Genomic DNA, 13,902 nt, shown 5'->3' with positions numbered 1-13,902 from the left:
TACGGAAATTTTTTAGACCAAAGTTCTTGAATTCGTCATACCAGGTGTCTAATTTCTGTTACACTTCTTCCGTACTTCCCCATATCACTACATCATCTGCAGAAACAAATGCCTTGAAATATTTTTAAATATGTTCTCTATAAATTCAGAACAGCACCCAGAAGGGGAAAATAGCTAACCAATTTCATTACCAGTAAGTTATTTCACTATAAATATGTATGTACCTTTAGAAGTTCAAATTTCAATTTTTTAAAATATGAGAATTTCAATTTGATAACTAAAACAGATCAATAAATTAAGGTCTCAAAATTGACAGCTTGCAGCGCATTACATTAAAGGATCTTTTGGTTAACAGAGCTGTTAACATCACAAAGTTAACAAACAAGTTTGTTAGTTTATAAATATTTTTATTTAATTTTATTTCGCCTGATCGTTTATTTCTCTCAAAACCAAAACTGATATTCTAAATAGGAAGGATTTACAGAAGAAGTTATGTTTAATGGAATGAAACAGTCCTACAAATTAACAAAGAAACTACCAAACAAGTACTAGTGAGTCTACTGAATTATTATGTCATGCTCCTACTTAAGCTGAGCTGATAATTGAACGGCTGATGAAATAACTTCCTTGCCAGATTGCCTGTCTGCCAAGTGTGCATAGCTAGAACCCTGCACGGATGTGGATATCTGCGAAGTTAGTGTCTTGGCGGATACAAACTGTATGGCAGTACGGATAATTTTTTTGATAATTTCTCAATAATGACGTTTATTTATTTTCACTTAGGGATACTATTGTTTTTGTTTGTGGTTAGGCGACCCTTGACACTGGTATGGGAGAATAGTGACATATAAAGAACCTTGAGATCATAAAGTCTTAAATGTGACCTAGGCTTAACTGGCTCCTGCCCGCAACTAATGGAAGGAAGGAAGGAACAAAGGTCAATACGTCGGTAGTTGTCGCAAGAGAAAATCCCTCATAATCCTATGACTGTAGGGGTTCTAGTGCCAGGCTTATTGTACACTGACTGACAGTGACAATGCAACACCAAGGAGGAGTGGTTCGAAAAGGATGAAAGTTGGGGAAAAAAAACAGAGACGGCACGGACGAATAATTGATGTTTATTTCAAACCGATATGCAGGTTACACAATGCGCACGGCATCGACTCAGTAGGATGTAGGACCACCGCGAGCGGCGATGCACGCAGAAACACGTCGAGGTACAGAGTCAATAAGAGTGCGGATGGTGTCCTGAGGGATGGTTCTCCATTCTCTGTCAACCATTTGCCACAGTTGGTCGTCCGTACGAGGCTGGGGCAGAGTTTGCAAACGGCGTCCAATGAGATCCCACACGTGTTCGATTGGTGAGAGATCCGGAGAGTATGCTGGCCACGGAAGCATCTGTACACCTCGTAGAGCCTGTTGGGAGATGCGAGCAGTGTGTGGGCGGGCATTATCCTGCTGAAACAGAGCATTGGGCAGCCCCTGAAGGTACGGGAGTGCCACCGGCCGCAGCACATGCTGCACATAGCGGTGGGCATTTAACGTGCCTTGAATACGCACTAGAGGTGACGTGGAATCATACGCAATAGCGCCCCAAACCATGATGCCGCGTTGTCTAGCGGTAGGGCGCTCCACAGTTACTGCCGGATTTGACCTTTCTCCACGCCGACGCCACACTCGTCTGCGGTGACTATCACTGACAGAACAGAAGCGTGACTCATCGGAGAACACGACGTTCCGCCATTCCCTCATTCAAGTCGCTCTAGCCCGGCACCATGCCAGGCGTGCACGTCTATGCTGTGGAGTCAATGGTAGTCTTCTGAGCGGACGCCGGGAGGGGAGTGCAGGCCTCCTTCAACCAATCGACGGGAAATTGTTCTGGTCGATATTGGAACAGCCAGGGTGTCTTGCACATGCTGAAGAATGGCGGTTGACGTGGCGTGCGGGGCTGCCACCGCTTGGCGGCGGATGCGCCGATCCTCGCGTGCTGACGTCACTCGGGCTGCGCCTGGACCCCTCGCACGTGCCACATGTCCCTGCGCCAACCAGCTTCGCCACAGGCGCTGCACCGTGGACACATCCCTATGGGTATCGGCTGCGATTTGACGAAGCGACCAACCTGCCCTTCTCAGCCCGATCACCATACCCCTCGTAAAGTCGTCTGTCTGCTGGAAATGCCTCCGTTGACGGCGGCCTGGCATTCTTAGCTATACACGTGTCCTGTGGCACACGACAACACGTTCTACAACGACTGTCGGCTGAGAAATCACGGTACGAAGTGGGCCATTCGCCAACGCCGTGTCCCATTTATCGTTCGCTACGTGCGCAGCACAGCGGCGCATTTCACATCATGAGCATACCTCAGTGACGTCAGTCTACCCTGCAATTGGCATAAAGTTCTGACCACTCCTTCTTGGTGTTGCATTTGCTCTGTCAGTCAGTGTATTATGTTAACAGATCTATCCGTTTCAATACCTTGGGTGTAATATACTGCAGTTAAATATTTAAATTATCCGCGGTTAGCTATTTCGCAGATGCGGATGAAGGAAGTGCGGATGCGGAGCGGATATTATGTTGTATATCCACGCAGGGCTCTATGCATAGCATACAAATGATAGCATTATGTGCTGAGGACAGTGCAGCTATTGATTCCTACTCTCAAGTATTTTGCTATTTGCTTTACGTCGCACAGACACAGACAGGTCTTATGGCGACGATGGGACAGGAAAGGGCTAGGAGTGGGAAGGAAGCGGCCGTGGCCTTAATTAAGGTACAGCCCTAGCATCTGCCTGGTGGGAAAATGGGAAACCACGGAAAACCATTTTTAGGGCTACCGACAGTGGGGTTCAAATCCACTATCTCCCGAATACTGGCCGCACTTAAGCGACTGCAGCTGTCGAGCTCAGTCCCATGTATTTTAAGATAATAGCAACCCTCAATACAGAAACCATATACAACCATACTAATTTCACCCTACAGAAAACTTGCTATGAATACACACACAATTAAAATACAGAAGGCTTGCCATGAATACAGACAATTAAAATAAAAGACATCCCGCGAGTTGGTCGTGTGGTTAGGGGCGCACGGCTGTGGGCTTGCATCCGGGACATAGTAGGTTTGAACCCCACTGTCGGTAGCCCTAAAAATGGTTTTCCGTGGTTTCCCATTTTCACACCAGGCAGATGCTAGGGCTGTACCTTAATTAAGGCCACGGCCGCTTCCTTCCCACTTCTAGGCCTTTCTTATCCCTCGTCGCCATAAGACCTATCTGTGTCAGTGCGACGTAAAATTAAAAAAAGACAATTTTGACATGTTCTCTATGCACTCTTTTGCCTGCGAATTTTTACCTTGCATCTTTTGAACGACAGGCTGAAGATGACCCTAACTAGAAGTCGAAACCCGTTCCAATTGCGATTGACTTATAATGTAACCTTGCATTAATAAGTTTTCCTGTATTGAACAGGTGAAACCACAATATATTTTTATTTTTATTGTAATCTCAGTTCAATACGGACCAAATAAAATTCTTATTCAATGAATACACACTATAAAAAAGGAAAAAATTAACGAAATAATACCAACAATTTTGTGAAACAAAAAACAGAACAGTATCAGTGGATCAATACCTGACTTTATCATTGCTGAGTGGTGGTGCTGGCAGTGATAATTACTTTACGAGTAGGTACTGCTGGACAACCATCCTGTTGACACTAACAGGAAATAGCCTACAGAAAACGTCGTCCGCTATTAACACTAATGCTGGTGGTGATTATTCTTTTAAGAGCAAACAGCTTACAACAAGGTAACCATCCTTTATTAACATTAATGCTGGTGGTGATTATTGTTTTAAGAGGAAACAGCTTACAACAAGGTAACCATCCTCTATTGACACTAATCCTGGTGGTGATTATTGTTTTAAGAGCAAACAGCTTACAACAAGGTAACCATCCTCTTTTAACACTAATGCTGGTGGTGATTATTGTTTTAAGAGCAAACAGCTTACAACAAGGTAACCATCCTTTATTAACATTAATGCTGGTGGTGACTGTTTTAAGAGTGAACAGCTTACAACAAGGTAACCATCCGCTATTAACACTAATGCTGGTGGTGATTATTCAACAAGGTAAACATCCTCTATTGACACTAATCCTGGTGGTGATTATTGTTTTAAGAGCAAACAGCTTACAACAAGGTAACCATCCTCTTTTAACACTAATGCTGGTGGTGATTATTGTTTTAAGAGCAAACAGCTTACAACAAGGTAACCATCCTCTATTAACACTAATGCTGGTGACGATTATTGTTTTAAGAGCAAACAGCTTACAACAAGGTAACCATCCTCTATTAACACTAAGGCTGGTGGTGATTATTTTTTTAAGAGCAAACAGCTTACAACAAGGTAAACATCCTCTATTGACACTAATTCTGGTGGTGATTATTGTTTTAAGAGCAAACAGCTTACAACAAGGTAACCATCCTCTATCATATAACATTAATGTTGGTGGTGATTAATAAGTATTGAAAGAAAGAGATCCTAAGACAGAGGTTGAAGTTGAGAAGAAAAGTCACTATGAACTTTGCTTCATATATCTGAAAGAAAAGTACAAAGTGAAAAGCTGGATACCATAGCACCGATAGTTGGTGCTTGAGGGACAGTTCCAAATGTTTAAATTATTTGTTCAAACTCTAAGATTAATTTATCCACAATAAAAGAAACAGACTGTCCGAGTATTGTACAAGAGTATATGTGAAGAAAAGTAAAATAAACCCCGTCCTGCTCCTATTGGATTTATTGATTATTCTTCTTCTTGTTTTGTTATGCCCATTCATAGAGCGAATTGGGACTTGTTCATTGGCTTGATGACTTTCGTCTTCCTATTCTTCCAAAATCTCTTCATGAACTCACTGTGTTGAGTCTTCCGTTCTTCTGACCACTTTGTACCAGCCCAGCTGCTAGTTTTGACTACAAATGTACGTTTATTTACTGAGGTCCGAAAGACTATGATTTTGCATGATGTCTTCCCCGATGTTCAATTCATTCAGGTCCCTTCTTGTTTCCTCCAAGCCAATTTAGTCTCCTGTTTTCAGAATTTATTACAATGAATAATCTTCTGAGAGTATGGTTACTCCCTTGGAAAAGTGTCAAATGTCTCCTCCTTACAGTACCGGTATGATGAAACTATCTGTGTAACTATAGTGGTCTGCAGTTCACTTTTTGATCCGAATTCCAGTTTCTTGTATGGGGCCGAAAATTTTTTCTAACAATTTTACGTTATTGTTTTTCAATATCTGCAATTTTAGAATGACCTCCTAAAATTAGGATTTTTGATGTATACAGAGTTTCCAGTAGAACAATAGTTTTGTAATGTTTCAATGGGAACACAAGAGAGGCATTGGAAGACCCCAGAAGACATGGCTTGATGACATAAAGCTGTTGGCTGGAACACGGTGGTTCCAAGTGGCTCAAGACCAAAGACGATGGAAGCATATGGAAGAGGCCTATATCCAGCAGTGGATTAAATAGGCTAGAAAAGAAGAATAATGTTTCAATTTAGCCTTACGTGACATTACTTGTTTATTGTAGTGATCCCATGTTGGTCTAAATGCCCTCTGAAATTTTGAGGCCCTTTCTGTTTTGGCCAAACTGTCTAATCACAAAGTAATTTAAAAAAAGGTACATTTGAAATTGTCCCATATGCCATTTCAATTTTATCTTTCTTGCACTTTTGCTGAAAATTCTGCATACACTTGGTTTTCTCGAATGATATCTGAAGGCCTGCCTGTGATGCTATTCTGTGCAATGTCTCGATTAGCAAACCTAGTTTCTTCCTTGAGTATTAAGATTTTTTTTTTTTGCAACTTGCTTTACGTCGCACCGACACAGATAGGTCTTATGGCAACGATGGGATAGGAAAGGTCTAGTAGGTGGGAAGAAAGTGGCCGTGGTCTTAATTAAGGTACAGCCCCACCATTTGCCTGGTATGAAAACGAGAAACTACGGAAAACCTTCTTCAAGGCTGCCGACAGTGGGGTTTGACCCTACTACCTCCCGGATGCAAGCTAAATTATTATCATTATTATTATTGACGTTTATCTTTAGAATAAATTATTGGACTGTACCTCAGGGTAGTCTTTAGCTAAGGGCAGCTATCTCTGAGAATATTCCCTCTTTTTATGAGGATTAATACACAGAATATTTCATTAAATGAAAACTGAATACGTAATAGGAGATTGCTCGACAGGTATTCCACATAAAAGGAATAAAGAAATATGGCACGGAAATTGACAACACTACTGTATATCCATTATCATCTCAAATTATCATTTACTAGTAGCTGCCATCATTTTATCCATAATAACAAGAGATTTTACTATGGAACCTGACATCATTGGATGCCAAAAACATTCCTTTTTCAAGATTTGACTTGCATAAAAAGAAACCTTATTTAAAGAAACTGCCACATATGCACTAACAAAATGAATGGGTCACTTAAATTTTCAAAGGAAAAAGCATGTTAAATTTTGAAACATTTGTTTTAATATTATTTTCATGAAGAAATTATATTTTTATCTCTCTGTTATTGTTGCCTTTAGTTACTTAGATAATTTTTTCATGAAAATAATCTATGTAAATAATATAACAAATCTTCAAAAATTGAAAATGCTTTTTCCTTTGAAAATTCAAGTGATCCATCAATTTGCCCGTCAGTGTATATATGAGTGCGAATAAATCATAAACTGGGTAGAGTGAAAGGAACCACGTAAGCACCCAAATGAGTACTTGATGTAATTTAATAGGCAATAAAAATTGGCCATCTGGATGATTGAGAGAATGAAACAGCAGACGAAAATTATGTATAGGACACAAATATATAATTATTCATTAAGTAATCATATTAGTATTGTACACACACACACACACACACACACATTACTCACAAAACTGTTAGTGATACTTCTTTGTACGGGGGTGAGGAGTAAGGAGGGAGCCAGCCCAGTTCCAGTAATACTGCCAACTGAATGGAATGAAATCTGAATTGAATCGATAGTATGATCAATCGATAAGAATTTTCTAAACCTTTATTATCTTAAGCCAACAACTGTGTCACACACACATTATATAACATTTCTCGATGCAAACCTTGTTCCTAGCATGAATTCTATATTTTGGCTTTGCTGTGTAAACAACAACAGTACTAGTACGTAAAGATGACTCACAGCGATTCATAGTTTGTGTTCAAAGGTTGCCAATACGAATCTTGAAGATTGCCGAGGTCTACTGATTCAGCACTAGGGAGTCCAGGTATCACTAAAAGTTTTGTGAGTAATACATACATCTTCCTCACTTTTGCCTATCGTATTTGAACTCCCTTGGTCAACTCTTGTTCCTTTCCAACCCCAATGGTATTGTTCCCACCTGTTTGTACCAGCAATCATTCTCAGTCTTTCATGTCTGTTATTTCTAACTTGTTCATAAGATATCCCAAGTCCAGCCAGTTTTCACTATCATAAAGCAAAGTTGGCCCTTGTCTTTCTTTGGCTGATACCTTTATTTCTTGAAGTGTTGGGCCCCTTCAAATTTTTCTCCCTGTTTAGTGTTAATAGAGGATGGTTGCCTATTTGAACTTAGTCTTAAAATCATAATCACCACCTACATACGTCTTCATTATACACTGTTATGTCTTTCAGCCTGCAAGCCTCAGTGAATTTGCTAAACACCGCCACACACCTCTATTTGTTTAGTTCTATACCTCTTGCCTCCAAATCTTTAGATACAGAGTCTAATCACAGTCGTCTTGATCTCGCTCTACTTCTATGACCGACTCCATTATTCTCTTAGGCAACCTATCCTCCTCCATTCGCCGCTCATGACCCCATCACCAAAACCAGTTTATGTGTATAGCTTCATCAATCCAGTTCATTCCTAACTTAGTCTTTATCTCCTCCTTCCAAGCACCCTCTTATTTGTATCAGCAGCAAACATTCTCACTACTTTCATGTCTGATATTTCTAACTTATGAATAAGATATCCCAAGTTGGTCTGAAAACAGACCGGTGTGAAGATAGTTTTGTCTGAAAGTTTACTTCATTCTTACACCATCCGCAGAGGCCCCAGTTTGATTCCCGGTACTGCCAGAAATGGGAGAAACGTCATGAAAAATGAACGACAACCTGGGCCTCACAAAACTAAAACCATGGGGCTCAGAAGAGAACAAGAGTTAACCAAGGGAGGTCAGACAGGAAAGATGAAAGTGAGGAGATTGGCGCATGTCAGTGGATGTTGGTAGAGACTGATAAAATTGACGAACGTGGGAAAAGAGTAATTGTTTCTTTTTTTTAAGGTATTTTATAGTGTTCTAAGTACTATATTCCTGTTCGACAGATTGAAAGGCTTGTAAGTTTTAAGAGGAAGAAAACTGGGCAACCATCCTCGTAAAGCGCAGGGTCATGAAAGGCAGGAAAATTAGACTGCGAAGCATCGTTAAATCACAGTAATACTGTCAAAGTCGGAGAACAAGAGTTCTCCATGTTGCGCTACGTACAGTACGTCAGACCCCGCTAAGGTCGCGATGCCCTAACGCAATCTCACGATTCGGAACACCCAGACAGGCAATTCACACTTAAAGAAATATTAAAATATCTTTGCAATCGTGTTTAGCAAAAACTGCAAGTGGTCCAGAGTGAAAAATACAAGCAAAAAATGAGACTGCAAGAGAGAAACAAAGCTGAATGTGAGTCCTATTCGCACGGGGTCAATAGAGGTTTAGGATAGTAAGTTCAATTACAAATAACGGGAGTAAGTTTAATAATAAAATATTAGATATTTGAGAACCGGAAGAGAAAATCTCTTTTAGATTGGATACGGATTCTGCTCCCCTAGCCGGCAAGAAAAATTAACCTTCCTGTCAGAAGTCAACCAGTTTCTACATATTTATTTCGCGGGAAAAAGAAATGAAAATATTCCTAGCCTACTTTCAGAACACTTCTTGTCTCATTAAATAATTAGCAGTTTGATGTACCTTATGTCATTTTAAAAAGTTGCTGCAATGAACTGAACACAAACAAAACCACATTTGATGAAATATCAATATACAAGAAATCCCATTATAGTAAAATCCATGGGGAATGATTGTGAAAATGGACAATGGGAAGAATCATCACAATTATGTAATAGAAATGAAAACTTTATTTTTGTTGTCCAAAGAAACGGCCCACTAAATCTAGGGGAGAAAAAATGACCCAGTTCATAGCTGGTAACTACCACCCACAGTATTAAATTACTTTACTCTTTTCTTTTCCCGCCGCAAAACAATTATCGTCAATTTGACTACTTACCCAACTGGGCAAATCATCGACACGGGCTAGAATGACTTCTCTCTCGTTGCAGAGAGCCGCTGCTTTTGCAATATTTCTTCTCATTTCGTGTTCTTTCTTCCATTCTTCACGGACTACAGCCAAAACGACAGGTCCAATAAGCCACGCAATACTAAAATCGAAGTAACCAAGACAATACACAGCCGCAAACGCCCCAAACCTTTTTACGAATGTGTACAACACATTGACAATACTTGTGCCAGCAGTTCGCTTTACCACCTGCGAGCTATCTTTAGCCGGTTCCACTTCTTTACTTGCAACAACCATGGTTACAGAGATATCATAAACTACCACACACACGAAACGATAGTATAATAGCACATGCGTCCACACTGCGTTCGCAACTAAGGCACTCTGTCTTCTAAAAAAAGGAAAAGGATAACCGCACCCACTCACAAGATTTCACAGTGCAACGAACAGTCATCACATCTCAGGAAAACGACCGTCACCACCAAACATACCTCTCCGCTCTCCGGCTCTGTATTATTCAACAGAACTGTGATGTAATGTTTATAAAAAGAAATGACAGGAGAGGAGCGATTACCGCGATTGCGCAGCTATCTTGTTTTGAATTGGCGAACTATGCACAGCTATGCACGAGTGCTGTCATCGTGTGGCAGAAAAGATGAACTATTTAACGATTAACAGAAAATAACTTCACCAAATCTACTGCAAGCTACTGGAAACAATTGTGAGACCGGCAAATAGGTTATCTCTGTAACCTATTTGATACCAGTGGCGCACAGAGACAATAATAGAAACGCCTAAAATCGTCTTGAGTATTGGATAATATTATTGTGTAACTGTGCAGCTGAACTAACCAATTATGGGTAAAATTCCCGACCCTACCGGGATTCGAACCCGGGACCCCTGTGACCAAAAGCCAGCACGCTAACCATTTAACCATGGAGCCGGACTGTGGTGTAGTGGTTAGCGTAATTAGCTGCCACCCCCGGAGGCGAGTTCAATTCCCAGCACCAAATCTCACGAAATGTGAAAAGTCCACGGGGTCTATTCAGCCTAAAAAGGTCTTCTGAGTAGAGGGAGTTCGATTCCCACCTCAGCCATCCTCGAAGTGTTTTTCCGTGGTTTCTCACTACTCCTTCGGTTTTTTTTTCTATTGGTTTTACGTCGCACCGACACAAATAGGTCTCTAACCGCACGGCCAACTCGCCCGGTATTCTACTACTCCTTCGTAAGGCCACGGCAGCTTCCTTGTCTATCCCTTGCGATGTCTCCATCCTCCGACAAGGCCGCTGCTCAGCATAGCAGATGAGGCCGCCTTGGCGAGGTACTGGTCATCCTCCCCAGTTTTATCACCTTCAGCCAAAGTCTCACGCTCCAGGCACTGCCCTTGATCTGGTAGAGGTGGGATCCCTCGCCAAGTCCGAGGGAAAAATCAATCCTAGACGGTAAACGGATTAAGAAAGACGAAGAAAAAAGAACATTTGTAGGGCACCGGTAATTTCAGATGATCTATATAAAAGTAATATCCATTGCGAGAGTATCAGTAAAATTCCTATCGGTCTTGCGAGCAATAAGCAATACATTTTAATTTTCTTAGCATTGCCCTGACATTGTTTAAAAAGAAACAAGAGATCCAGTGAAAGGCCCCATTGGAGATATCGTGAGGTATGTACGTTGGTGAGTGGTGGTGGTGGTTATTCTTTTTTAGAGGAAGTACAACTCAGTGGCGTATGCTGAGTCCAAGACGTGGGCTACCACTACACTTAGGCTACCTCTTTACAATGGCCAACGGAGTAGCCTGCTGTGTTGGCAACGCTGCTTCACAAGCTACAGCCCTGGCCTCTGCTACTGTCAATAATCAACACCTGATCAGTGGAGATGGTAGCCTAAGGTTTAGCCAATTAAAATCCGGCCTTGTGGCTAAATGGATAGAATGCTTGCCTTTCGTCCGATGGACCCGGATCAATTCTCAGAATCAACCCCCTCATACTGTTAATTCCCTTCGCTTGTGGACTGGGTATTTGAGACGTCTTCGCCATTCATTTCATTTCATCCTCATAAGGTCACCACAAAACCTATAGAGATGACATGCATTATTATTATTATTATTATTATTATTATTATTATTATTATTATTATTATTATTATTATTATTATTATTATTATTATTATTATTATTATTAAATACAAATTTTGAATTATAAAGCATTACCAGAGGTCGTACGTATCGTTCACTGATTTATTAGCTTCCTCGGAAGATCAATGGTCAGTTCCGTCCAAGCAGTGGCCGGAGCAGGTCGACAAGTTATATTGGGCTCCGAGTGAGGTAAAAAGAGTATCGTACCACTTAGTGACGTTTGGACACTTACAGTACTTAACTAGTGAAAGTGTAAACAGTGCCCGTAAGAAAAACAATGCAACAAATCAGGAAGAATATGCTGATATGTGCTGTTTTTTTCATTCTCCACACTGAAGGGGTGGGGCGGGCGATCTAAAGGGTAACGCCCTCTCTCTGGCCAGGAGATTAGACGGGGTTGGGAAGAATTGAGAGAAGAGGGAGATGAGTAAAAGGCGGTATGAATAAGTTAAGGAGATGAGCATAAAGGATGCGTAGGGTATCTAGTGCTTTATGGACAAGTTTACAAATACATGTATAGTAGAGATGAAAAGTAGGGAAGGTTTAACCAAGGTTGCAAGGGATAAGATGAATTGCAAGGATGTGATAGAAGAAGTTAACAAGAGAAGTGAGTAGGAGGCTGAGGAGGTGAAACGTTGGCGATGGTGGCGAAAAGTAACGGGGTGGGTGTATATAAGGTCGGATATGTGAACTAGGTGGTTGAGGAGGGGAGGGGGCAGGTTGGGGACGGCGACGAGGTGTGGTATGTCGGGGCGAGGTTTGGGGAGGCGAACGAGATGGTTCAACTCGATGGTGGCGGCCATAGAGGTTTATCCCGTTGTCGATGAGACGTTGAGCGTCTTCGGAAGTTGGAAGATGGAGTCTTACTAAGAAGGTCGGAGCGTCGACGTTGTGGATGCGAAACGCTCTTCGCACGGGCAGTCCTGCCTGGCGGAGTTCCTGGGCGATGACGTCAGCTGGTATACTTGGTTCTACACCGCGAACGACGCAGCTATACAGGATATTACGGTCAGAAGACGGTGGCGTCGATGGTGGACGAAACGTGCTTCCAGGAGTATCAGGTGTAGCAGTTCCCTCGGCAGGTGGCTGATGAGATGTGCTCTGGGGACGTGGTAGATCAGGGGTGGGAGGAATGGGGAGAGAAAACACCATAAGGGGGAAAAGATGGGACATCGTTGTGGCGGTAATATGAGTGTTGGGGGAGGTGTGCGCAAAGGTGGTGGTGGTGGTGGTGGTGGTGGTGCTAGTAGTAGTAGTTTAGTGGTAGTAACAGGGGTGGTGTAACTAGAGGACGAAGGTGGGGGTGGTGACGGGGATGGAGGTGGAGGGGTGGCGATGGGCGAAGCGGCTGTAGCAGGTGCGTTGTCCATGAACTGCGCTAAGACGTTGGGAGGAGCAGATCCCACACGATGAAGACGATGTTGGATGTTGGATGAGCGCAACATTATCCTTGATGTTGAAGCAGGCATCTGCAGAGGCGGTATACAAAAGTACACCGGGGGGTGGTGAGAGGCCGTCGTAGATTCACGCGGCGCTATGAACGCCGAGCGTGCGAAGATCGGTCTGGATGTCCTCATCGGAGATTGCAAGGTCAACATCACAGACTATACAGGTATTATACATGGTGGGGAGGCTGACTTCCTATTTGGTGCCAGCCGATATGTTTGTTTACGGTCGGCGGAGTGCGGAGTAAAGATGTGTTGTCACCCGGCCGGAAAAAGGAGAAGTTATTGAGACGTAAAGATGTGCCCACATCAGAGATGTGTCATGATACCTCCTCGATGTGTGTATGTAAAAAATGTACCTTTTAACGGAATCAAACTCGTCCATCTGCAGCCGAAATTCGTGTATGGGTATCAGAGACTTTGAAGGTCAACATGAATCAGCTGGAAGCTCTACAACTGGATGCCATCACAAACTCAGTATATATAAAGGCAATCTCACGAAATATAGATGCTGAATAATTATGCTGGACAAAGTAGTGTTTCCTTGTTTAATGGTGAACGTGTTCCAGGGGAAATAACTGGAGCCGGCATAGAGGCTACGAGCGTCAGACTTTTTAACATTCCTCCAGAAATTCCTAACGAAAAAATTGCACCCATTTCTCCAAGTATGGTATTGTTAAAAGGATCACGGATGAATATTGGTCCCAACACTACAAACTCCCTGTTGCTAATGGAATAAGGCGAATTCAAATTGAATTAAAACAACAAATTCCTTCCTTTATTACTGTAGAAGGGTTTCGAGGTCAAGTTATCTACGACGGCCAAGAAAAGTCGTGCGCGATATGTAATGCCTCCGATCACCTCCGTAGTGCATGACCACGGTCCTCATACCCTAGGGGCGTTTGAAAAGTCCGTGCAAAAATAAAACTACTTACATGCTTGGGGTAAACTTTTTTTATTTTTCGACATAGTCTC

At 42.1% G+C, this 13,902-nt stretch overlaps 1 protein-coding gene across 3 annotated transcripts in view; it reads right to left on the bottom strand.

The window, feature by feature from the left end:
- Window positions 1-9,847, bottom strand: part of Esyt2 (extended synaptotagmin-like protein 2) — a 297,125-nt gene extending 287,278 nt beyond the window's left edge. For all 3 annotated transcript variants that reach the window (XM_067136116.2, XM_068225186.1, XM_068225187.1), the window contains exon 1: window positions 9,340-9,847. In XM_067136116.2, the coding sequence (XP_066992217.2) occupies window positions 9,340-9,645 (306 nt within the window). In that variant the 5' untranslated portion in view covers window positions 9,646-9,847. The remainder of the gene's footprint in view (window positions 1-9,339) is intronic.
- Window positions 9,848-13,902: the final 4,055 nt, after the last annotated feature.

This window comes from Anabrus simplex, chromosome 1 (genome assembly GCF_040414725.1).
Source record: "Anabrus simplex isolate iqAnaSimp1 chromosome 1, ASM4041472v1, whole genome shotgun sequence".
Classification (NCBI taxonomy): Eukaryota; Metazoa; Arthropoda; class Insecta; order Orthoptera; family Tettigoniidae; genus Anabrus; species Anabrus simplex.
The sequence above is the reverse complement of the archived record's forward strand: the minus strand, read 5'-3'. Positions and strand labels throughout refer to the sequence as shown.